Source organism: Nyctereutes procyonoides, unplaced genomic scaffold (genome assembly GCF_905146905.1).
Source record: "Nyctereutes procyonoides isolate TBG_1078 unplaced genomic scaffold, NYPRO_anot_genome, whole genome shotgun sequence".
NCBI classification, from domain to species: domain Eukaryota; kingdom Metazoa; phylum Chordata; class Mammalia; order Carnivora; family Canidae; genus Nyctereutes; species Nyctereutes procyonoides.
This window is the reverse complement of record NW_026575126.1, coordinates 68,771,173-68,792,344: the sequence shown is the minus strand read 5'-3', so window position 1 is coordinate 68,792,344 and position 21,172 is coordinate 68,771,173. Positions and strand designations below refer to the sequence as shown.

Below are 21,172 nucleotides of genomic sequence, written 5' to 3'. Positions count from 1 at the left end.
GCCTCATAAGGAGTCATTTCCACCAGTGTTTGTATCCACCCAGGACTCCTCTTGTTGGGACTGGAAATGCAGAGTAGCTCAGAAGCAAAGGGGGTGATTAGGTGACTGAGGTATGCAGGGGTGGATCTGGTTTTCCTAGCTCAAACTTGTCTGCCATGGGGTCTGTTTCTCTTAACTGCTCTTTTCTGCTTCCTACTGGTCAGCCTTAGCCTCAGCCTCCCGCTTGGCCCCAGCGCCCATCGGCTCTTCTCACAAGGTGGCATATAACCTATCCTCTCACGTCAGGTTTTTTTTTTTTTTTAAGATTTTATTTATTTATTCATGAGAGACACACACAGAGAGAGAGAGAGAGGCAGGGAGAGACACGGCAGAGGGAGAAGCAGGCTCCATGCAGGGAGCCCGAAATGGGACTGGGGTCTCCAGGACCACGCCCTGGGCCAAAGGCGAGAGCTAAACCGCTGGGCCACCCGGGGCCGCCCTCACGTCAGTTTTTTAAGTTTATATTTAAATTACAGTTAAGTAACATACACAGTGTAGTATTGGTTGCAGGTGTAGACATGGTGATATATGTAAATATAGTGACTCAACACTTCCATTCATCTCCATGTCAGTTTTTCAGGAAAGAACTAGACTTTTTTCCATCAGCTCCAGCAAAACCCTGAAGATTGGCCAAGCCTGGATTAGTTTAGGTGACCTGTCCATCCTGTAGACAATCAGTGTGGCCAGAGATGTGTTGCTCTAGATGAGCAGATCTGAGTCATGGGCAGAGGGTCATGTTCTGGAAAGTAAGTCAGGACTGGACTTTTTATTCATACGAGTTGAAAGTACATAGTTCTTAATAACCCCATCTGCTCCTTCCTTCTCCCTACAGCCCTGAAGCTATTGGATCTTCGCTCCACATATCAGACAGGGACCCTGATGACCATGGAGACCATTCAGGGCACAATGCTGCATTAGTGGGCACATAGCTGGCCCCTAAACTCCCTCCACACACCAGTGGATTCCCTGCACTCCGTGGCCCAGAAGCTGGAAAACCTGGCCAAAGACCTCCACACCAAGCTAGCTCTGAGGCTGGGTGCCCACATTGCCACCTTCACTCCATTTGTCCTTATCTGGTGACTGGCAGGGATCTGGGCAGCTGTGGCTGCACTGTTGGCCTGGGAACTCTGCACTCTGTGGTCAACATGGCCAATACCAACTACAAGTCTGTGTATGGCAGCTACTTGTTCACTCTGGGGGAAACGGCTCCATTGGGCTGCCTTTGGTGACCTCCACCTGGGCTTTGTGGACACTTAGGAAATAATCCCCAGCCAGCGCTGCCCTGTGGCATCCACTCAGGGAGGCTCATCATCTGCAACAAGGAAGACTTGCTCCTCTCCTTCATCTGGCCCACCTGAGTGCTTCTATGGGTCCCAGAACTGTGTGGATGGAAGGCCTGGGACACAGTTGTGAAGAGGACCAGAGCCATAATAGGATTTCTAGGACTAAACCAGGTGCCACTGATTTCTCTTGCCTGGAAAATCCCAAGTTTCCTAACCAGTCCAGCTGATTCTATTCTTGCCCCATTCTGATCTCTTCTCCACACAGAACAAGAGTAGTTACTTTAAAACATAAATGAGACCAAGTCATTAGTCTGTTTAAAAGCCAAAACCTTCTCAGTATAAATCCAAACCCCTAACTATAGTCCATGATGGCCCGGCCAAACTCTGCATCCCCATTTGTTGTCCTTCTTCTCTGGCATTCTGCAGTCCAACCCCCAGCTCTTCTTGCTGCTCAACCAGGTCAAGCTGTCCTGCCTCAGGACCTTTATACCTGCTGTTCCTGTGCCTTGGCACATCTGCTAGATCATCATAGTTGGCTTTCTTCTCCTTTGGCTCCCTGATCAAACATCATCTCCTCAGAGGTTTTTCCTGACTGCCTTAAATAAAAGAGGCCATCATCCCATTCCTGCACTCTATGCCCTTCTTGCCCTCTTCTTTCATATCACTAAACACAATCTCTAATTATTTACTATTACTACTTGTCTTTCTGTCTCTGTAGAACGTAATCTCATAAGGAACAGGGAGTTTGTCTAGCTTGCTCGCTGTTCTGTCCCCATGACCTGGAACAACGCTTGAATCACAGCTGCTATGTGTTAAATATTCCTTGAATGAAGAGATGGATGAAAGTCAAATGACTAAGGTGTTATTTCTATGCCCTGCACCTACTTGCAGCAAGCCTTCCTCTTAGGAGAAATAAGCAATTGGCCAAAGTGCCCCCCCCCATTGCAGTTGCTAACTACCAAATTTGCATGATTATTACTACTAACGATGCACATTTACATTGGGGCTGCATGATTTTCCACGCAGCTTCCTATTTTTATTTTGGATAACCCCCTCAAGAACATTCTTCCATTTTATGGAGGCCCCAAGAGGTGGCACACAGTTGAGCCAGTCCTTGGTCCTCATTTGGCTGCAAAACCAGTGATATCCATGACTGTTCTCGCTAGGAACCCGCCTCTTGCGAGGGCTGGAAGGGATCACCCCGGACTCCTCTGGCGCGCTCTCACTGGGTCCTCTGGTCTTCTGGACGTCAGTTCCTTGGCTGAGGGGCTTCCCTGATCACCCTAAAGGGGGCTCCGTGACCAGGCACGACCACGTCCGCAATGCCTAGGACCCTCTTACGGCTGCGATCCTGGGCCACCGGGTCTTCGCTCAGCGCTTGCCATGAGTCTTCGTCTCCACTGCGTTCAAACACATCGCCCGCCACCACCACGGTGCCCAGGGCCGTGCCCGCCACCACCACACTCACGTCCCGCTGGCCCCCATGGCCCGGCGTGGCCCACACCTCGAGCCCCGGGCCCAGGCGCAGGGGCAGCTCCTCACCCAGCCCATAGGGGAGGTAGCGGCCCCCCGGGAGGCAGAAGTCGTGCGAGACCAGCAGAGCCGCCGTGGGAAAAAGCCCCAGGTTCCCGATGTGATCCGAGTGTCCGTGGGTGCCCACCACGAGAGTCACGTCTCCGGGGGCCACGCCCTGCCCCGCCAGGGCCCCCAGGAGCGCCTCCCGAGCCCAGGGGCCCCCAGTGTCCACGAGGATGGGCCCACGGGCCGCCTCCTCCAGGGCGGTTTTCGCCCCAGCGCCCTCGGGCGCGGCCTCTCGGTGGCTGGAGGCTGAGCCCCAGGCCTGAGGCAGCACGAGCGTCACGGAGCCGTCCGCCCGGACCGCGTCGTCTACCCCCTCCGGCTCCGCGTAGCCCTGCAGCAGGACCACCACGGAGTAGGGGTCGCCGCGCACCAGCAGGGGCGGCTCCCCGCGCAGCGGCTCGGTCCGCACTAGACCGCTCATGGCAGGATCGGGACAGCTGGAAAAGGGAAGTGGGGCTGTGGGTGACCGTCCAGGGCCTTGGGGTTCCCACAGGCGCCCCACCTTCCAAGTCGGTTCTCTGCCACCCCCCTCGCACCCTTGGATGGTATCCCCCTTCCGTAGTTTCCCCTCAGCGTGAACCCGCCAGTCCCTCGGTGTCTTCGGCCGTCGCCACACTTTTCGTGCGGTAGGTCCTCACCCATCATCCCCCAAAGGGCAGCCTCTTTATTTCCCTCACCTGACCCAGGCCTTGGACGTCGCCTCGTCGCTACTCCTAATCCTTGCCGCACTCCAAGGGAAGATCGGCCCTCGGAAAAGCGCGCGCGAGATCTTGTCCTCTGCGAGCTCCCGTAAGCCCGAAGTATGGTGGCCGAGAGGCGCTGCCGCACGCTGCTATTTAATTCCGGTGCGTTCTCCCGCACGAGTCGAGGGGGGTTGCACAGACCCGCGCCTAAATAGTTATCGGCCCTCCCCACCCCCCCGCCAGCCCCTGCCAGCCTCCCTGGACTGCAAACTACAAAGCACCATTAGCTTCTAACAGCCGGCGCCCAACGGCCCTATTCTCTGGGCGCTGCTACATCGGCCAGGTATGACGTGTGCAGGGCAGCTGTTTGAAACTACGGGCCCAGCTGATATTTAAAAATATTTTTACTAGCGATTAGAAAATTTGGCACCTGTGAAATTACATGGTGGGCCCTCGGTGAAATCGGTATTAAGTAGATAGATATCTACCCCCACCTAACTTAACATCGCTCCTCATTAGTGTCCCCTTCGCCGGTTTGTTGGCTTGTAGCCTCCTAGACGCAGGCAGTGTGCATAGGTCGGAGAGAATGAATGTCCATGCTGGAGTTTTTAAGGTCTAAAAAAACAGACCCCGAGAGCAAAGTGACTCCCAAGACCCTCAGCTCCAGTGCCTTCACTGACCTTTGGTGGGGTGGGGAGTCCTAGAGAGATTTAAAGGGGAAAGCCTTCAATGCCGTCATCACACACACCTGACACTTAAGGGGCTAGATGGCAGGCAGAGGACTCATCTGTTGGAGCAGGCCTTCCACCTACTGCTCCTTCCTTTGTTGCCATAGCTGTGCCATGCTGCACCACCAGGATCCTGCCTGAGACCAGACAGGAGAGAACAGCTATAAGCTCTGGGGTGGGATTACGCACACATACACATATGCCCTTATGTGGAGCAGGGGGACCTTAGATTTCAGAAGGCTCTTCTCCATGATTCCTGCTCTTCCTGGGGACTCAAAGGCAATGGTCAAAGATCCTCTGGGTCATGCTTGGAGTGCCCTGGGGTGTTGATCATCTCTTCCTCTTCCTCCTCCTCCTGATCTTGCTCTTCCCCTTCTGTTTTCTCTTGCCCATCCGTGATCTTTTCCTTTCCAGTCCAAGTTTCCTGTAGACACGCTAGGTTGGGTGATAAAAACCGATTCAGTCTTGTGTATTTGCAAACTATATCAGTGTTTTTTTTTGTTTTTTTTTATAAAGATTTTATTTATTTATTCATAGAGACACAGCTAGAGAGAGAGAGGCAGAGACACAGGCGGAGGGAGAAGCAGGCACCATGCAGGGAGCCTGATGTGGGACTCGATCCTGGGTCTCCAGGATCATACCCTGGGCTGCAGGCGGCGCTAAACCGCTGCGCCACCGGGGCTGTCCTATATCAGTGTTACTGTTGACAAATAGTTGAAATAAAGTGATAACAGATGAAAAAACAAAACAAAACAAACAAACAAAAAACCGATTTAGATATTACTCTGGGAGGTAGAGGAGGTTGTGGCCTGGCAGGTAGTGGGCCAGCCCCACACACTTACCAGTTTCAGCACGGGGGAGCACATGACCTTCGCAGAGAAAATGCTGTAGGGGCTGTTCCTGATGGTGGAAGTACCAGTCTCCTACGACATCTTCGAACTCCTCCAGCATCGTCTCACACTGATCAAGTGGAAGTGTCAGAAGGGAATCTAGACTGCTGGGCTTTGGAAACCCTCCCCTCTTCACTCCTGTCTGCCCACTCCACCTTGGAGAAGCAGGTAGCCAGGAGACTAAACTTGGCTTACTAGATGTGTGATCCTTACTCATTCAACAAACATTTACTAGAACCTGTTCTGCCAAGTAGGCTATTAAACTCTGTGTCTCGGCCCCTTGCCTAAAAAATGGGAAATGGTAACAGTACCTACCACATGAGGTTGTTTTGAGGGTAAAATGAGGCAGCAGCTGGAAAGTATGTGGCCCAAGTCTGGCACATAGTAGGTGCTCAGTATGTGGTCATAGATATTATTAGCCTCCATTATTACTCCTGTAATAATGCTCAGTCAATGACAGGGTCCTCACTCCGCCCCCTTCTCTGTGCTCAGGTGGACCTCCCAAGAATCTAGGTCTCCCATCAGGTTCCTTTCTCATTGCCCTGGGCAGTGCAATATCCAATCCTACCTGCTTCTTGAGGAACGTGACTTCCACACTGGGCTCATCCCACAGCTCCAGAGGGATCCCCAGATCCACCTTCACCCCCTTCTGCACCAGACCTTTCAGTGTTGCCATGGTCTGACTCTGACCCTGAGAGACAGGAATTTGGGATCAGCCCAGCTCACTGCCCCACCCACCCCCCTTCCCCTTTCTGCCACAGCAGCACTGTCAACTACCAGGGACTGAGAGGTGGGCTCCATGAGGGTGACATGAGGGAGTCTAACAATGGAGAGGGGACACACTCCAGAACTGGAGGGAGATGGGTCCCAGGGACCCCTGTCATTTCTGTAAAGGGGAAGGCTGCTCTAGGGAAAAGTCTGACCTTGGCATATCTCAGTGAACCCTTGCGCTCAGCATGAACACTGTAATCCAGGATCCTCTCACACAAATTCTCCAAGGCCTCTTCCAGCCTTGTCTCTCTGTGGGAGGAGGGGAAACAAAGATTTCTTGGATGCTGTAGGAGCTCCCAGGGCTCCCCTAGGGGTTGGAAGGTAGAGGAGCACCAAGAACTCACGAAACACTGTAAGGGACGTGTCTCTTTCTCTTGCCTGTGTCTAGCACCTGCCCCAGTTCCAGCACTTCTCGAGATCGGCCAGTGCGACTCAGCTCTTCCTGTAGCTCCAGGCTCAGCAGCTTACACACTACATGTCCAAAAGGATGTGAAAGACAAACAAATATTCCAGCAACTCATTCTGTAGATGAGCAAAAGCAGCAGAGCCTAATGGTTACAAGTGCAGACCAGAGCCTGACTGGCTAGGTTAGAATCCCCTGACTCAGCCACTTAATAGCTATGGGGCAATTCTGCTGTGCCTTGGTTTCTTCATCTCTAAAATGGAGATAACAATGTAGTAGAACCTCTTTTGTAGGGGTGTGGTGAGGATTAAGTAAATCAACCAATGTAAAGCCCCTCGAATAGTACCTAGCATATAGTGAACACTGTGTAAGTGTTTGCTTTTATTCTGCAGTTATGTATTGAGCTCCTATATACACGAGACCAATAAGGCCCATAATTCCTATTCATGGGGCATTGCTGATGTAGTTGGGGACAGATAAAAAATGATGACAATGTGGTATGATGGGCTCTATGCTAGAGGTTAATAGAGATTTAATCTCTTTAGGAAATGCAAAATTCATTCAATGGTCATTTGACTTCCTGCTAGCTTGTGATTCCCTTAAGGATGAGCATTGCATATGTTCCACCACTGTCTTCCAGCAACTAGCACCTGCCCTGCCCTGAGGTGGGTCCCAGGAAAGGGAATGGCCTATACAGAAGTGCCAAGCAAAGTAAACCCAGAGCAAGTAACAAAAGTGCCTAAAATGTTCCAGGCACTATGCGAGGACTTCAGACACACAGGTACTCCTTCCCTCCAAGGGCTTACAATATAGTGGGAGGTGACAAAGGAAGAAGGCTTCCAAAGAAATTGACATCTCAACTAAGTCTTTAAGAACCAAATACAGAAGGGAGAGGGTTTTTCCAGGCACAGGGAAAAACAGTGTACTAAGGTAATGAGGTGCAAGAGGATAAGGCAGGCTCAGTGATAGCTGAGTTCAGTGTGGCTGACGGATGCGCACGTGGAGGATGGGAGCTGAGGTACGGAAATGTGAGAGAGGTGGACGCCATACAACAAAGAGACTTAGATGCTGTGCCAAAAAATGGGTGTATTCTAACCACAGTGGGAGGCCTGCAGAGGTGTTACAGAGAAGACTGACAGGACTGGGCCTATAGAAGTAGTGACAGGAGGAGAGGTGAAGTTAGGCTCAGGTCATGCGGGTGGAGCAGGGTGAAGGGAAGAAGAATCCAGGGAAGAATTAAAGTCAGGAAACCAACACACTAGGGAGCCAGGGCACTCAGTGGCCCAACTCTGAGGTGTTTCTTCTCAGCTGCCCCCCTGCCCCATCACCGCCCTCATGCAGCCACAGAAGATGCTGCTCACAGTAAAATCCAAAAGTACACACCCTCTGCAAAGCCTCAAACGTAAGGGGAACCTCCTCCACTTATGTGGCCGCCTCTTTATGAGCTTCAGGGGCTTATTCACGTATCCCCAAGCCCTCCCCAGGAGAGCGTGGGGCCTGTAATTTGAGAGCGTCGCTGCATGGGTGGAGCAGAGGATATCCACAGGTATGAGCCTCACACCCCCGTCCTGCAGGCTCCCCAGATTTAAGTTTAGTGTCATGGGGGAAACACACTTAAGATGCTCAGTAGAGTGGGTAATCCGGAGCACAGAGTCTCTCAACTACAATTCCCACAGATCGCTTGGGGCTACGCTAGCAAGAAAAAAGCGTACTTCCTCTGGATGTCTCATGGGAATTGTAGTGCCACAGTTGTGGGATAGCGCTCTGTTGCTCCTTTCCTCCCCCCCCCCCCTTCGAATTCCGCCAGGCTCCACCAGAATCTCCCTCAGGTCTAAAAGGAGATCGAGCGACCCACCCATCATGGTCCATTTGGTCCGGCCCAGACTAAAGAGATGGGCAGAGAGGCAAATAGGAGCCATTCCCTTTAGATACCTTCGCATTTGCTGGGCAAGCGTTCTGTGTCATCGTCCTCCTTCGACGTCCCAACCCAAGCGCCGTACACAACCAAAATGAAAAGCAGCATTCCCAACCGTACCGGTCCCATGACAAAGTGCTGTCAACACCAACAAGCCCTTGCCTCAAACCAACTTCGGGAAGGCAACGGGCCCTTTAAATTCCGAAGGGGTCGGAGGGAATGTCCACCCAGTCAGGCTTGAGATGCGCACGCGCAGTCCCGGTTCGGAAGGAGGTGGGGCCTCATTGCGCTGCCCGCAATCCCGCCTCGGGTTTTGTGGCGCCTCCTGGGTCCTGGCTGCTGGGTAGTGAAAGAATAAACTGCAGTAATTGCAGCAGGAGGGTGTGTTCCTTGCTCGTAGACAGAAAAACTCATTTGTTTATACCACTTCAGGCTGTGAGCGTAGGAGACTCATTGCAGCTCGGGAAGGGGCAGTGACTCCCTCTCCTCTGCCAGGACCTGCTCCCGAGAGGGGGCGGGGCCAAGATGGCGCCGAGCGCCGGGTGAGCGGCGCTTTGGCGGCGGTGAGAGACTTTTCCTGCGTGGGGCGTTCGGCTGGAGGGGGTGGGTCTGAGTGCTTCCCCGGAGTGGGCCCTTTGAAGGGCCTATGTGGGAACCTGGAGGAGGACGGTGGGTTGTGTGTCCGTGCGCGTGGGGACTCCGTGTGTGCATGTGTCTTTGCATTGAAGGATGTTGGGGGGATGAGGTGGGCTCTCCGTGCCTTCTTCCCCGCGCTACCCCATTGCTTGGGGGACTCGGCTCTTCCTTGCCGGGGAATCGACTACACCCACATCTAGCTCAAGTTAGCCCTCTTCTGTGAAGCATTCCTGCCGACTCCGCTGACCTGAGGGCTCCTGAGGTCGTAGCGTGTTTTGTGAGCCGTTACTGGCAGAGGGTATGGAGGGTGTTGAAGGGTAAGAACTCGTCAGTGACCTGGGACACCTGGGACAGCGTTCTGTATACCCAGCGCCAGGCACGGAGTACATGTTGAATAAATGTGTTCCCGGAACACGAAACAACGGGACGAGGAGACCAAGCCCTTTCGTCCCCGCGCTCGCCCCTCCAGCACGCCGCCGTCAGCGCCCCGCAGTCAGTCCTAAACACTTTGGACACTAGTCTTCCTAACGCCAACGTCAAGCGAGCCGCTCTCCTTTTGGCCACAAAGCAGGTCCCAAGCTTGGGCCTAAATCTTGTTCATCTTGATAGTAGTGGTACCGCGTATTTATTGAGCACCTGCATCTCTAAGCCTTATAATTCACTGATTTATTCAACAAATTATTTACTCAGTACAGTGGCTCAGGCACCAGTGTGGGATCCTGTATACGTTGGTGAGCATAACAGATTTCTGTCCACACAGTAGGGGGTGGAAAAGGAAGATGTGGTGGTGATAGACAATTAGGAATGATACGGTATACATTAGCAGATGTTAAATGTCATGGGGAGAGAAAGCAGAGTGGGGTTGGAGTGTGGTGGTAAGTAGGGTGATAGGAATGAGCAGCCAAGCTGGCATCTGGGGCAGAGCATTCCAGGCAGAAAGAAGAGAGCAAAGCCTTAAACCAGAAGCTTGCCTGTGAGGTTTGAATAGCAGGAGGACAGTGGAGCTGGATCAGTGTGGAGAAAAGAAGGAAAGCAGATCAGAGATGTAATGAGGTGAGGGCAAATTGTGAAGGCCTTAGAGACTGTAATCAGGATTTTCGATTTTACTCTGTGGTATACGGGGAGCCATTATAGGGTTTTGACCAGAGAAATGACCCAATCTGATTTATATTTTGATGGAATCACTCTGGCTGCTATGTTGGGATAGATGTGGGGAGCAAGGGTGGATGCAGGAAGACCTTGTCGGGAGACCCTAGAAGTTAGCCAGGTAGGAGGTAATGGTGACTTGGCTATGCAGTGGGAACAGAGGAATCGGGTTGGATCACCTGGCCAATGTGAGGGCTCAATGAAGAGAGTGCCTGGGTAGATGGCTTTGCTGTGAAGATGAAGAAAACGAGCAGGTGGGAACAGGAGATCAGGAGTTCAGTTGTAGAAGAGATTTTAAGTCGACAGTTTGATATACAAATACGGTGTTAGGAAGAAGGTTCTGGGCTGAGGATATAAACTTGGCCACCATCGGCCTATAAGCAATATTGAAAATTGAGGGTAGTTGACATCACAAGGGAATAAGTGTAGCTACAAAAGAACACCAAAGACCGAGCCCAGGATGCACCAGCATAAGGCCATGAGAAGAGGAAAAACTGCTCAAGGAAACCAAGAGGAGGGTGGCCAGTGAGGTAGGAGGAAAGCCAGGGGAAGACCATGGAGTCAAGAGTTTTCAAAAGGGAGTAGGTAGCTATAGTGTGTGCTGCTGGTAGGTCAGGTATGATGACAATGGACCATGGACCTTGGGTTGGGCAATGTGGAGTCATTCGTGACCTTGAGCAGTTTCAGGGAACTGGTGGTGTCAAAAGCCAGCTTGAAGTAGGTGCGAGAGGAGAGGAAAGGAATTAGAAAGTTAAGATAACTCTTTCAGGGAGTGTGGTTCCAAGGAGAAGCCGAAAACGGTATATGTTGGAGAGAAAGAAAAATGAAGAAAATACTGTTTTATATTTGTAATTGTGGTGAAATACACATAAGCTCACCATTCTAAATCATGTGAAGCGTACAGTTTAGTGAGATTAAATGTGTTTACATTGTTATACAACCATCACACCATCCCTCCTTCCAGAACTACTCCTTATAAAACTGAAACTCAGTTGCCATCAAACACTAACTCCTGATTCTTCCCTCCGCTGGGTCCAACCCAGTTCCACTTTCAGAACCTATGAATTTGGCTCCTCTAGGAACCTCATATAATTGGAATCAGACACCATTTGTCCTTTTGTGGCTGCCTTATTTCACTCAGCATAATGTCCTCAAAGTTCTTCCATGGTGTAGCATGCATTGGAATCTTCCTTTTTAAGGCTGAAAACTTCCATTGTATGCATAGACCACCATTTTGTATTCTTAAAATGGGAGGAATAACTGCATTTTGTAGGCTGGTAGAAATGACTAATTCCTTAGGTTGAAAACTTGATGGTGGTGCAGGGAGGTGGAAGCAGTGTTGGAGTTGGTGAGGGGCTGGAGCACCTTCTCTAAAGTAACAGGTGGGTGTGCCTGGGCGGTGAAGCATCCGACTTTTTTTTTTTTTAAGATTTTATTTATTCATGAGAGAGAGCGAGAGAGGCAGAGACACAGGCAGAGGGAGAAGCAGGCTCCATGAAGGGAGCCCGATGCGGGACTCAATCCCAGGACCCCAGGATCACGCCCTGGGCCAAAGGCAGGTGCTCAACCACTGAGCCACCCAGGGATCCCAAGCATCTGACTCTTGATCTTAGCTCCTGTCTTGATCTCAGAGTGGTGAGTTCAAGCCATGTAATAGGCTCTGTGCTGGGCATGGAGCCTACTTAAAAATATCTAAAGAGGTGAGAAGGCAGAAGAGAAGGATGTGGGTGCCAGTGCTATTATGTTGGTGAATGTGAGAGTCTGTGGAGGTCTCTTCTGATGGCCTGAAGTGAGGGGGAGAGGAGATGTCACTTAGGACAGAGAGAGATGGGGTACATGGAGGTGTGGTATGATTGTCCGGCAGTGTGTGGGGAACCATTGGAGGTTCACAGCTACAAGTGTAAAGTGAGAACTGTTTGGGATGGTTGTAGGTTTTTGCATCATGTTCAGTTGTACGGGTGTATAGGCTCCAAGTGGGAGTGTTGTATTTAACTGTGACTGCGTTTGCATCAAGCACGAATAATGGTACAAGAAGAGGTAGGAGAGATGCAGGTATACAAGAAACAACCTTAGGAAACAAGGCCTTTCCACATTCCACATACGGGATAGAAACCCAGAGCTGGGAGAATGGAAGTACTTGGCTCAGATAACCAGCTACGGAGTCTAGGGCCAGGATTTCAATTGAGGCCATGTCTATTCTACTGTGCACGGCGCCCAGCACAGAATCAGAGCTCAGCACATTGTGTTGAACTGGATCGGCTTGCCACCTGCTTCTGTTACACCCACTGCTGACTCACATTTCTTTTCCTTTCTTTTTTTTTTTTTAAATCTCTTCTGCCTATCCCATCCCCCTGCCAGGGTCTCCGTCTCTCCACCCTGGGGTACCACTCTCTGGAGGAGGGCAAGAGGGGCTCCAGAATGGCTGAGGAGAAGAAGCTGAAGCTCAGCAATACGGTCCTGCCCTCGGAGTCGATGAAGGTGGTGGCTGAGTCGATGGGGATCGCACAGATTCAGGAGGAGACCTGCCAGCTGCTGACCGATGAGGTCAGCTACCGCATCAAGGAGATTGCCCAGGTAGCCTGACCTGCCTCCCCAGCCCTGCATCATACCCATGTGCTGCCGGGGCCCCCTTCTTCCTCAAGCTGTCAGACTGAGGTCCTTCTGTCTCCCACCCCCAGGATGCCTTGAAGTTCATGCACATGGGGAAGCGGCAGAAGCTTACCACCAGTGACATTGACTATGCGCTGAAGCTGAAGAACGTCGAGGTGATGGGGACATGTGGGACTGAGGTTGGGGGGAGGTGGAGGGGCCGGATGGTGAGATCCATCCTCCTAGATACTGCATTTGCTGTCAGCCATTCATCCTCAGGCTCCCTATCATCCCAGTGTCTCTCTCTTTCCTGATACAGCCACTGTATGGCTTCCACGCTCAGGAGTTCATTCCTTTCCGTTTTGCGTCTGGCGGGGGCCGGGAGCTTTACTTCTACGAGGAGAAGGAGGTTGACCTGAGCGACATCATCAATACCCCTCTGCCCCGGGTGCCCCTGGACGTCTGCCTCAAAGGTTGGGGATGGGGAGAGCAAGGTGCCCGGGAGGAGGGAAACTCTGAGATCACTGGCAAGTTGCAGGAAGTGGGAACAGGATGGAAAACAAATTCCTAGGGTGGAGTGACTCCTTAGGGTCCTTGCCCAGCAGTTGAACTTGACACCTTCTTTCCTCGCAGCTCATTGGCTGAGCATTGAAGGCTGCCAGCCAGCTATCCCGGAGAATCCACCCCCAGGTAATCTTGTCCATGCCCAGAGTCCCCCTCTCTCTATCTCCCCTCCCCTCCCCTCTCCTTCCTTTCCATCCCCTGCCACTCTTATCACCCCCGCTGTGACTGCTTTGCCACCAGCTCCCAAAGAGCAGCAAAAGGCTGAGGCCACAGAACCCCTGAAGTCAGCAAAGCCAGGCCAGGAGGAAGACGGACCCTTGAAAGGGAAAGCTCAAGGGGCTGCTCCAGCTGATGGCAAAGGTCAGTACTGCTAGGCCAGGCCTCTCCTGGCTCCTGGCCTAAATCCAGATGGCCACCTGTAAGGTGGCTGAGATCTGGGCAAGGAATGAGGGCCAAAGGGCCCAGGTGGGGATTAAGAAATCTGAGAGGAGCCGGGCTCCAGGTCTCACTGGGTAGGGAGCATAGGTTTGTCTAGTCTGAAGCCTCTCCTGGAGCTTTTGTTTTCAAACCTGTCTTCCCAATTCACACAGGGAAAGAGAAGAAGGCGCCGCCCCTGCTGGAGGGGGCCCCTTTGCGGCTGAAGCCACGAAGTATCCACGAGTTGTCTGTGGAGCAGCAGCTGTACTACAAGGAGATCACTGAAGCCTGTGTGGGCTCCTGTGAGGCCAAGAGAGCGGTGAGGCCCCACTGACCACCTGTTTTTACCCTGGGATTCCTTCTCCTGGAAGTCCCATGAATCCCTTCCTGATTGTCTGCCCCGTCACTCACTCCTTCTCCTGCAGGAGGCACTGCAGAGCATTGCAACAGACCCTGGGCTCTATCAGATGCTGCCACGGTTTAGCACCTTCATCTCTGAGGGGGTGAGAGGACGCAGATGGCCAGGACCCAGGAGGGGGCTCTGGGCAGTGAGAGGGAAGTGGGGGAGCTCCTCCGAGGGTCTCACTGCCCCCTTGCCTCCCTCCCACAGGTCCGTGTGAATGTGGTGCAGAACAACCTGGCCCTGCTCATCTACCTGATGCGCATGGTGAAGGCCCTGATGGACAACCCCACTCTGTATCTAGAAAAATATGTGAGTGGTCCTGCCCACCCACCTTTCCATCCAGGGTTGGGGCACCTTGCTGCCACCAATAGGAAGCCATTTATCAGAATTAGCCAAATTGCCACTTATCGCCTAGGTGCATGAGCTGATTCCAGCTGTGATGACGTGCATTGTGAGCAGACAGCTGTGCCTGCGGCCAGATGTGGACAATCACTGGGCACTCCGGGACTTTGCTGCCCGCCTCGTGGCCCAGATCTGTAAGCATTTCAGCACAACCACGAACAACATCCAGTCCCGTATCACCAAGACCTTCACCAAAGTGAGTGAGAATGAGGGGTGCAGGGGTCCTTGCGGGGCTCAGTTGGTGGGGTGTCTGGCTCTTGATTTCAGTTCAGGTCATGACCTCAGGGTTGTGGGATCGAGTCTCCCGTGCTCTGCACTCAGCAGGGAGTCTGCTTGAGATTCTCTCTCTCTCCCTCTGCCTCTACACCCCACTCCCTCAAATAATTAAATCCTAAAGAATGAGGAGCATAAACAGTTTCATATCTGTATCCCAAGGTGGTGACTAGGACAAAGAGCTTCAGCCAAGCCAAAGGCGGGTCCATGTGGTGAAAGAAAAGGACACTGAAAACACAGGGCAGAGGGATAGGACCTGGAACTTGGGCCACATCTGTAATGTCTTAATGATCCACAACAAAAACGTGTTCATGAGACTTGGTCTTTAACAGTTAGCCTCTCGGGCCCCTTTACCCAGATTTCTCTTCCTTCCCCTTTACAGAGCTGGGTGGACGAGAAGACTCCATGGACGACACGTTATGGCTCCATTGCAGGCCTGGCAGAGCTGGGACATGATGTGAGGCCCTGGCTTGGCGGGAAGCACTGGGGTATCCTGGGGCCTAGTGGGAAAGAGCGCCCCCGCTGGGAGACCCTGTGGTGACCCAAGGCTCCTGGCTTCTCCCCTTACTTTCCAACAGGTGATTAAGACTCTGATTCTGCCACGGCTGCAGCAGGAAGGGGAGCGGATCCGCAGCGTCCTGGATGGCCCTGTGCTGAGCAACATCGACCGCATTGGAGCTGACCATGTGCAGAGCCTCCTCCTGGTGACCGGAGCCCCCCTCCCTCCCTGCCCTCCCCCGTCTTCCCACCCTTCCCCTACACACACAGAGGTACAGTGTTTAGCCAGCATCGCTTGTCTTTTATTCACTCATCCCATTTTTGCCTCATATATTCAGAGTTTAATACTGTTGGGCAGATGGAGACCAAGGCACCAAGAGATTAAGAAAGAAGTAAGAGGTCTTAACCCTCAGCCTATGATGTCCCCCGGACTGGGCTGCCCCCAAGGTTTCTGCATCCCTGTGCTCCATTCTGTGCAAGGTGTCCCCCTATGGACCAGCCATCCCTTAAAAACCACCAGCGTATTCAGCAGGTTGCCCCATCACACCAGTTGGTGCTTGGGTTTTCCTCTCACGCACACTGCTGTCCCAGGCATCTGGGACACACAGAAATACCAGGCACTTTCCTTTCTCAGCCTTCCCTGGCACACTTTCCGAGGGTCCCAGCCTTTCCACCTACCGGCTTTCCTTTGCTTTCTCTGCAGAAGCACTGTGCCCCTGTTCTGGCAAAGCTACGCCTACCACCTGACAATCAAGATGCTTATCGGGCAGAATTTGGGTCCCTTGGGCCCCTCCTATGCTCCCATGTTGTCAAGGCCCGGGCCCAAGCTGCTCTGCAGGCTCAGCAGGTCAATAGGACCACTCTGACCATCACTCAGGTCAGTGATGGGTAGGAGGGGTTTGGTGGAGAAACATGCAGGAGGGCGGGACAGGGCCCTGGTTCCCTTCAGGGCAGGGACTCACAGACACAAGCTTGGTTTTGTAAAACACAGGGTCCTCTGAGCAGTGTTGGCTGAGTCTGGGCCCTCTTTAGTGTGTGATTCCCCAATCCCAGTGAGACCTGCTGAGGAGCAGCAACAGGTGCCTTTCCTTGCTCTTAGACCTTGATGCTTTCTTCTTGCAGCCCCGGCCCACTCTGACCCTCTCACAGGCCCCTCAACCAGGCCCTCGAACCCCTGGCTTGCTGAAGGTCCCCGGCTCCATTGCATTGCCTGTGCAGACACTGGTGTCTGCGCGAGCTGCTGCCCCGCCTCAGCCTTCTCCTCCCCCAACCAAGTTTATTGTGATGTCGTCATCCTCCAGCGCCTCATCCACCCAGCAGGTACTAGGAACCATGTGGGACCAGGGAGGGTGGGGAGCATGACCAGGGTTACCTCCAAGTACCCAGTTCCCTCTGTGCCCAGAGAAAGGAGCCGGAAGGGGCATTTCGAGAAGGCCCACAAGGCCATGGCTGCTTGTCCTGAGCATGGCGCTCAAGTTAGCAGCAGCCTCTAGGCTCCTAAGGACCTCAACTATCATCAGCTGTTCCTCTGGAGCAGGTGAATCCTCCCCCACGCAGTGTCTTTTCTTTCTACCCCCAGGTCCTGTCCCTCAGCACCTCAGCCCCCGGCTCAGGCTCTACTACTACCTCTCCCGTCACCACCACGGTCCCCAGCGTGCAGCCTATCGTCAAGCTGGTCTCCACGGCCACCACTGCACCCCCCAGCACTGCGCCCTCTGGTCCCGGCAGTGTCCAGAAGTACATTGTGGTCTCTCTTCCCCCTACAGGGGAGGGCAAAGGGGGCCCCACCTCCCATCCTTCCCCAGCTCCGCCCCCATCCTCGGCCCCCTCCCCGCTTGGGGGCAGTGCCCTGTGTGGGGGGAAACAGGAAGCTGGGGATAGCCCCCCTCCAGCTCCCGGGACTCCAAAAGCTAATGGCTCCCAGCCCCCTGGATCTAGCTCTCCTCAGCCTGCGCCTTAATGCTGTCACACATCTGCCAGCCTCCTGTCCCCAACTCTCTCTCTCTCTCTCTCTCTCCCACATACACACATACATATATATGCTGGGTGGAAGTAAGTAATAGTTTGCTTCCTCCATGTTATTATTATTATTATTATTTTTTAGATATTGTACAGCCAGTTCCTCAGAATAAAAGTTTGATTTGTAAGTTCTGATCCACCCTGTCCCTTCCTGTGTCAGGTACCACAGGAAGGTCAAACTTGTGGACCAGGACTGGTATCCTGGCCTCTCAGGACTCTTCGGCCAGGTCTGTAGCCACAGGCCAGAAGGGGAGAAAAAACACCATCATCCTCCATTCCACGGGCTACCATGTTTGCTGCCCATGTCCCCATCTGGAGAGCCTCAGATCCGGATGACATAAGCATCGCTGTGGCTCAAGTGTCGCACCCACTTGTGGGGGCTGGTGCTGCCACAGGGTCTGAATGCCAGCCTGAGGAAGCGAACCTGGAGGCCTGAGCACGTGTGCCGGGGAAGTTCAAAAGAGAGGCTGGCAGGGCCCAGGCCCAGAGGGGCCATGGTGGAGTGTCCCTGGCCAGGAGGCCCAGGGAGGCCTGGAACATCCATCTGTAAGGGACAGAGGCCAGGGAGGCTCACTGTGAGGAGGGACAGGCTGGGGCTTAATGTGGGGTGGAAGAGAGGGTCTTAGAAAGTCAGCAGCTTGTACCTGGAAGAGGCCCGACAGCTGGGAGCCACCTTGAACCCGAGGCAGGTCCCAGCGAAGTGCTCCCTCCCCCAGCTCTGCTTTCTGCTCAGGGCCACTCAGCTCCTGGGACAGGCTGCAGTTTGAAGGAGACAGGCACTGCGCTCAGCCCCAGCCTTCATGAGGCAGGCCAACTCCCTACCTCCCCGGTCCACTCTGTGGCTCATCCACTAACCTGACCACCCCTCGTGGCAAGGGAAGGTGCAGCCTGACATTGAGAGCTTGGCTACAAAGGAAAAAGGAAGAGAGTCAGCCCCCAGAAGGCAGGGACTCGTTCCCACTCTTAATGTCACAGCTAGGGCTCAGCACAGTGCTGCCCCATCCTCTTCCCGAGCCCTCCTGCCTCTAACTGAACAGGATTCCAAAGCCAGTGGATACATCTGCAGGCAGGAGCAAAACATATGTGAGCCCTGTGTCCCACCCCACAGAACAGAACCAGGCTTGGCCAACCCCCACTCATACCTCTTTGGGGGCAGGTCACATCGTAACTTCAGGTAAACCTGGAGCCTGGGTAGAAGGGCACAGTACTGTTATGCACTGGCAGCTCACCATCCCTGCCCGGCGCCTCCATGCTGGGTGGGTCGTGTCCCAAGCAGTGAATCCACTAAGGGCTGAGTCCCTATGCCAGGAGGGCATCTTTTTCTGACTTCAGCCCTATTACCACCCCTCCTCCACAACAAGTTTGGGGAACATCTCTGTATCAGCTTAGACTTCAGAGCAGTTCCAGGACAGGGAAGTGGTCTCACCTGCCTGAGCCTCGGTCCCACTGCACAGAGGGAAAGAGCCTGAAGGGGAGCGGGGAGGGGAGGTCGTCTGAGAGTTGGTACCGCATCACTGTCAGCTGAGACCAGATAGAAATGGAGATCAGTTTGGTCTCCTCACCCCTGAACTGCCTCCCTTCCCCGTGGTGGACAGAACATGCTAGGCCAGCCCAATCCTGACCTCGCCCTGAGGTGGCTGCAAGCGCAGAATTCGATGAGATTCAAACTCTTCCAGAAGCACCGAGCTGTGAAATGAGACCTCGTCCACCCGGATTCCTGGTCCATAACCTGGAAGGAGAGAAAGTCTCCTCCTCGAACCCACATCATGGGAGGGGTGAACAGCCAGGGGAGAGGCAGGGGAGAACCTGTCTCTGTGTTCCAAACAACTTCTGGCGGTGACCTCTACGGAGGAGAGCAAGACCTACTTCTCACCTCTCAGTTCTGACTTCCCCACACAAAATTCTTCTGTCAGGCCAATGCGCATCTCTGTCAGAGGAAAGAATGTCAGAAAAGGCTGCCAGATACCACCATATACAGCACCGAAGAACCTGTCCCAAGCCCCGCCCTGGGTCAAGCCTGCAGACTTCTCACCAGAGCCACTGGGAAGAAAACTCTTGAGCCGGATCTCTCCCTGCACGTCTACCTTCAGCAGTGAGCCCTAAGAATGGCACAGAGGTCAATCCCCAGGTTACACAGCCCCTGCTCCCAAAACATTTCCCAAGTGCCATCTGTCCTCAGTTCCAGACTTGGGGGCCCAAACTTACATTAGATGCTATCAGCACAGACAGCCTCTCAACCACATCCAAAAACACTTCATTCTTCTGGCTCTGAGGAAGAGAACGGATTTGGACACTTGGAGGCTGAACAGCCTGTGTTCTAAAGTGGACAGGCAGAAGGGACAGGGCAGTGGAGTCTAGGACCCGGGGGGGGGGGGGACACACGGGTAAGGAAAAGGATTATCCACATTTGAGGATATCCACATCCAATACCAGGCTCTTGGTCTCTCGTGTCCCAGAAGAAAAATCAGAGGATCTGAATCCATCATGCCCCTGCTCACCTGGTCAGAGCGGCTGGCCAGGACCGGGCGGCTGGCTGCAGTGCTGGGGGCCACTTTGCTCTGCTGTGTCTCAGCCCCAAACTGGAAAGCACCCAAAGCTATGATCTTCAGGTTTCACAGTACCCACCAGCCTTCCTCCTCTTATTTCCCTCAACTAACCAAGCCAACGCTGCTGAGGTCAAAGAGGCTGAAGGGCTTGCTGACCACAGCCTCTGTCTGGATGAAGTTCCTCAGCATCTCCATGGATGTGGTCTGCACATAGCCATAGTCCTGTGGGCAGAGGAAGGACAGCCTTTGGGTGGTGAGTGGAGGAAAAAGGTGAAAGTGAATGGACTTAGTTTTCCCACCCCAGCCCACATTTGCAGGGCACTGGGCACTTGGGGGAGACCCCTGGCCCTCACCAGCACTTCATCCAGGAGTTCGTAGACAAGAGCCACGTTACGGGAGATGGTCCCCTCACTCAAGGAGCCACAGTAGTCGCCCAGGAGAGTGGCCAACCTGAGAAAACAGGGCTGTGTGTGCATACCCTTGTACGGTCGTATCCCCGCGCCCAGGTGCCCAGCCCTGCCCTCCTCACCGGGAGAGCAGCTCTAGAAGGCTGAAGGGAGAAATGTTTTCTGAAGTCGTGGCTACCAAATAGAGGCCGCTGTGTCTGATGTGAATGAAATGACGGTCATCGTGGTGCTGAGGCAGAGGCGAGGAAGAGAGCGTTAGGAAGAGATGTGATTAAGGACCCGCGAGACTTGCTAGCGGTGGGCCTTGGGGCGAGCCAGGAACCTCGCCCCCGCCCCGGGACCCAGCTGCCTAATGTGGAAGTGGAAGTGGCCCTGGTACCTACCCCGGACTGGTGGAGCTGCGCCCCGTAGAGTGTTAGCGCTCCAGAAACTGTCGCTCCGATTATTTGGCAGAATGTACCCCCCGCCCAGCCCGCGCCCCCCAGCGGCAGCTCTCAGGGAAACGGTCCGGGGAGGAAGGAGGCGCCCCCCAGCCCTCGGGGAGCCTACCCCAAGCCCCGCCGCAGGTTACCATGACAACCGGGGACTCATCTCCGGGCAGTCCCGTTAGCTTCCGGTAGAAGAGCTCGGCCACGTCCCGACCGCCACTGTCCCCGCGGACTGACCGGGTGGAAGGACAGCTAAGGAGTCGGCGACACGGGCGGGCTCTAGGGCACTACTCCCACCCAGGCCTCCCGCCCCGCAGGTCAAGGATACAATCCTTGTAGATGAGCGGGTCCCCTTTGGAAGACAGAATGAAGAACTGGGAGATCATGGTGGCTGGAGAGTCTGCAAGGAGAAAGCGAAACTTGGGCCTGCCCCGCCCTGCGGCCCCGGAACAAAAGGACGCGCGTAGGCTGGTCCTTTAAGAGCAATTTCTCTCGGTCCCAGCCAGCTCGGACCGCGGGAAACCCGGCGCCCGCCGCGCCCCGCCCCGCCT

The 21,172-nt window shown here is 53.8% G+C and overlaps 4 protein-coding genes across 6 annotated transcripts; 1 reads left to right on the top strand and 3 right to left on the bottom strand.

The window, feature by feature from the left end:
- Positions 1–2,312: 2,312 nt before the first annotated feature.
- On the bottom strand, positions 2,313–3,804 carry MBLAC1 (metallo-beta-lactamase domain containing 1). The gene is made up of 2 exons (XM_055339376.1): positions 3,581–3,804; positions 2,313–3,340 (listed from the first exon to the last, which is right to left on the bottom strand). The coding sequence occupies exon 2, from the start codon at positions 3,322–3,324 to the stop codon at positions 2,572–2,574; it is 753 nt and encodes a 250-aa protein (XP_055195351.1). The 5' UTR covers positions 3,325–3,340; positions 3,581–3,804; the 3' UTR covers positions 2,313–2,571.
- Positions 3,805–3,972: 168 nt separating this feature from the next.
- CNPY4 (canopy FGF signaling regulator 4) lies at positions 3,973–8,568 on the bottom strand. The gene is made up of 6 exons (XM_055339377.1): positions 8,311–8,568; positions 6,320–6,446; positions 6,128–6,224; positions 5,773–5,895; positions 5,157–5,274; positions 3,973–4,749 (listed from the first exon to the last, which is right to left on the bottom strand). The coding sequence occupies exons 1-6, from the start codon at positions 8,420–8,422 to the stop codon at positions 4,601–4,603; spliced, it is 726 nt and encodes a 241-aa protein (XP_055195352.1). The 5' UTR covers positions 8,423–8,568; the 3' UTR covers positions 3,973–4,600.
- A 210-nt stretch (positions 8,569–8,778) lies between these two features.
- On the top strand, positions 8,779–17,368 carry TAF6 (TATA-box binding protein associated factor 6). 3 transcript variants are annotated; one of them, XM_055339372.1, is made up of 15 exons: positions 8,779–8,856; positions 12,434–12,649; positions 12,754–12,840; positions 12,984–13,137; positions 13,298–13,354; positions 13,469–13,588; positions 13,819–13,964; positions 14,071–14,148; positions 14,256–14,357; positions 14,464–14,646; positions 15,106–15,180; positions 15,302–15,427; positions 15,925–16,098; positions 16,344–16,541; positions 16,801–17,368. In XM_055339372.1, exons 2-15 carry the CDS (start codon positions 12,494–12,496, stop codon positions 17,179–17,181), a joined length of 2,037 nt encoding a protein of 678 aa, XP_055195347.1. In that variant the 5' UTR covers positions 8,779–8,856; positions 12,434–12,493; the 3' UTR covers positions 17,182–17,368. The 3 variants fall into 3 exon arrangements, with proteins under 3 accessions (XP_055195347.1, XP_055195349.1, XP_055195348.1); XM_055339374.1 differs by having other exon boundaries at positions 8,848–8,896; XM_055339373.1 differs by lacking the exon at positions 8,779–8,856 and adding an exon at positions 8,888–8,962.
- AP4M1 (adaptor related protein complex 4 subunit mu 1) lies at positions 17,285–21,161 on the bottom strand. The gene is made up of 15 exons (XM_055339375.1): positions 20,950–21,161; positions 20,765–20,853; positions 20,316–20,422; positions 20,140–20,236; positions 19,898–20,008; positions 19,739–19,819; positions 19,446–19,508; positions 19,273–19,339; positions 19,114–19,167; positions 18,863–18,969; positions 18,667–18,761; positions 18,383–18,427; positions 18,096–18,146; positions 17,885–17,996; positions 17,285–17,784 (listed from the first exon to the last, which is right to left on the bottom strand). Exons 1-15 carry the CDS (start codon positions 21,005–21,007, stop codon positions 17,563–17,565), a joined length of 1,359 nt encoding a protein of 452 aa, XP_055195350.1. The 5' UTR covers positions 21,008–21,161; the 3' UTR covers positions 17,285–17,562.
- Positions 21,162–21,172: the final 11 nt, after the last annotated feature.

Bases quoted from the DNA above. Each gene is read 5' to 3' on its own strand.
- MBLAC1 (XM_055339376.1), bottom strand. From the start codon at position 3,324: ATGAGCGGTCTAGTGCGGACCGAGCCGCTGCGCGGGGAGCCGCCCCTG.
- CNPY4 (XM_055339377.1), bottom strand. From the start codon at position 8,422: ATGGGACCGGTACGGTTGGGAATGCTGCTTTTCATTTTGGTTGTGTAC. The intron at 6,225-6,319 runs GTGAGTTCTTGG...CTCCTCCCACAG, and splicing joins CACGTCCCTTACAGTGTTTC to AGAGACAAGGCTGGAAGAGG. The intron at 4,750-5,156 runs GTAAGTGTGTGG...CACCCAACCTAG, and splicing joins GCTCCCCCGTGCTGAAACTG to CGTGTCTACAGGAAACTTGG.
- TAF6 (XM_055339372.1), top strand. From the start codon at position 12,494: ATGGCTGAGGAGAAGAAGCTGAAGCTCAGCAATACGGTCCTGCCCTCG. The intron at 13,138-13,297 runs GTTGGGGATGGG...CTTTCCTCGCAG, and splicing joins CCTGGACGTCTGCCTCAAAG to CTCATTGGCTGAGCATTGAA. The intron at 13,355-13,468 runs GTAATCTTGTCC...CTTTGCCACCAG, and splicing joins CCCGGAGAATCCACCCCCAG to CTCCCAAAGAGCAGCAAAAG.
- AP4M1 (XM_055339375.1), bottom strand. From the start codon at position 21,007: ATGATCTCCCAGTTCTTCATTCTGTCTTCCAAAGGGGACCCGCTCATC. The intron at 18,762-18,862 runs GTCAGGATTGGG...ATCTGGTCTCAG, and splicing joins TGCAGCCACCTCAGGGCGAG to CTGACAGTGATGCGGTACCA. The intron at 18,147-18,382 runs GTATGAGTGGGG...TTTCCTTTGTAG, and splicing joins TGTGACCTGCCCCCAAAGAG to CCAAGCTCTCAATGTCAGGC.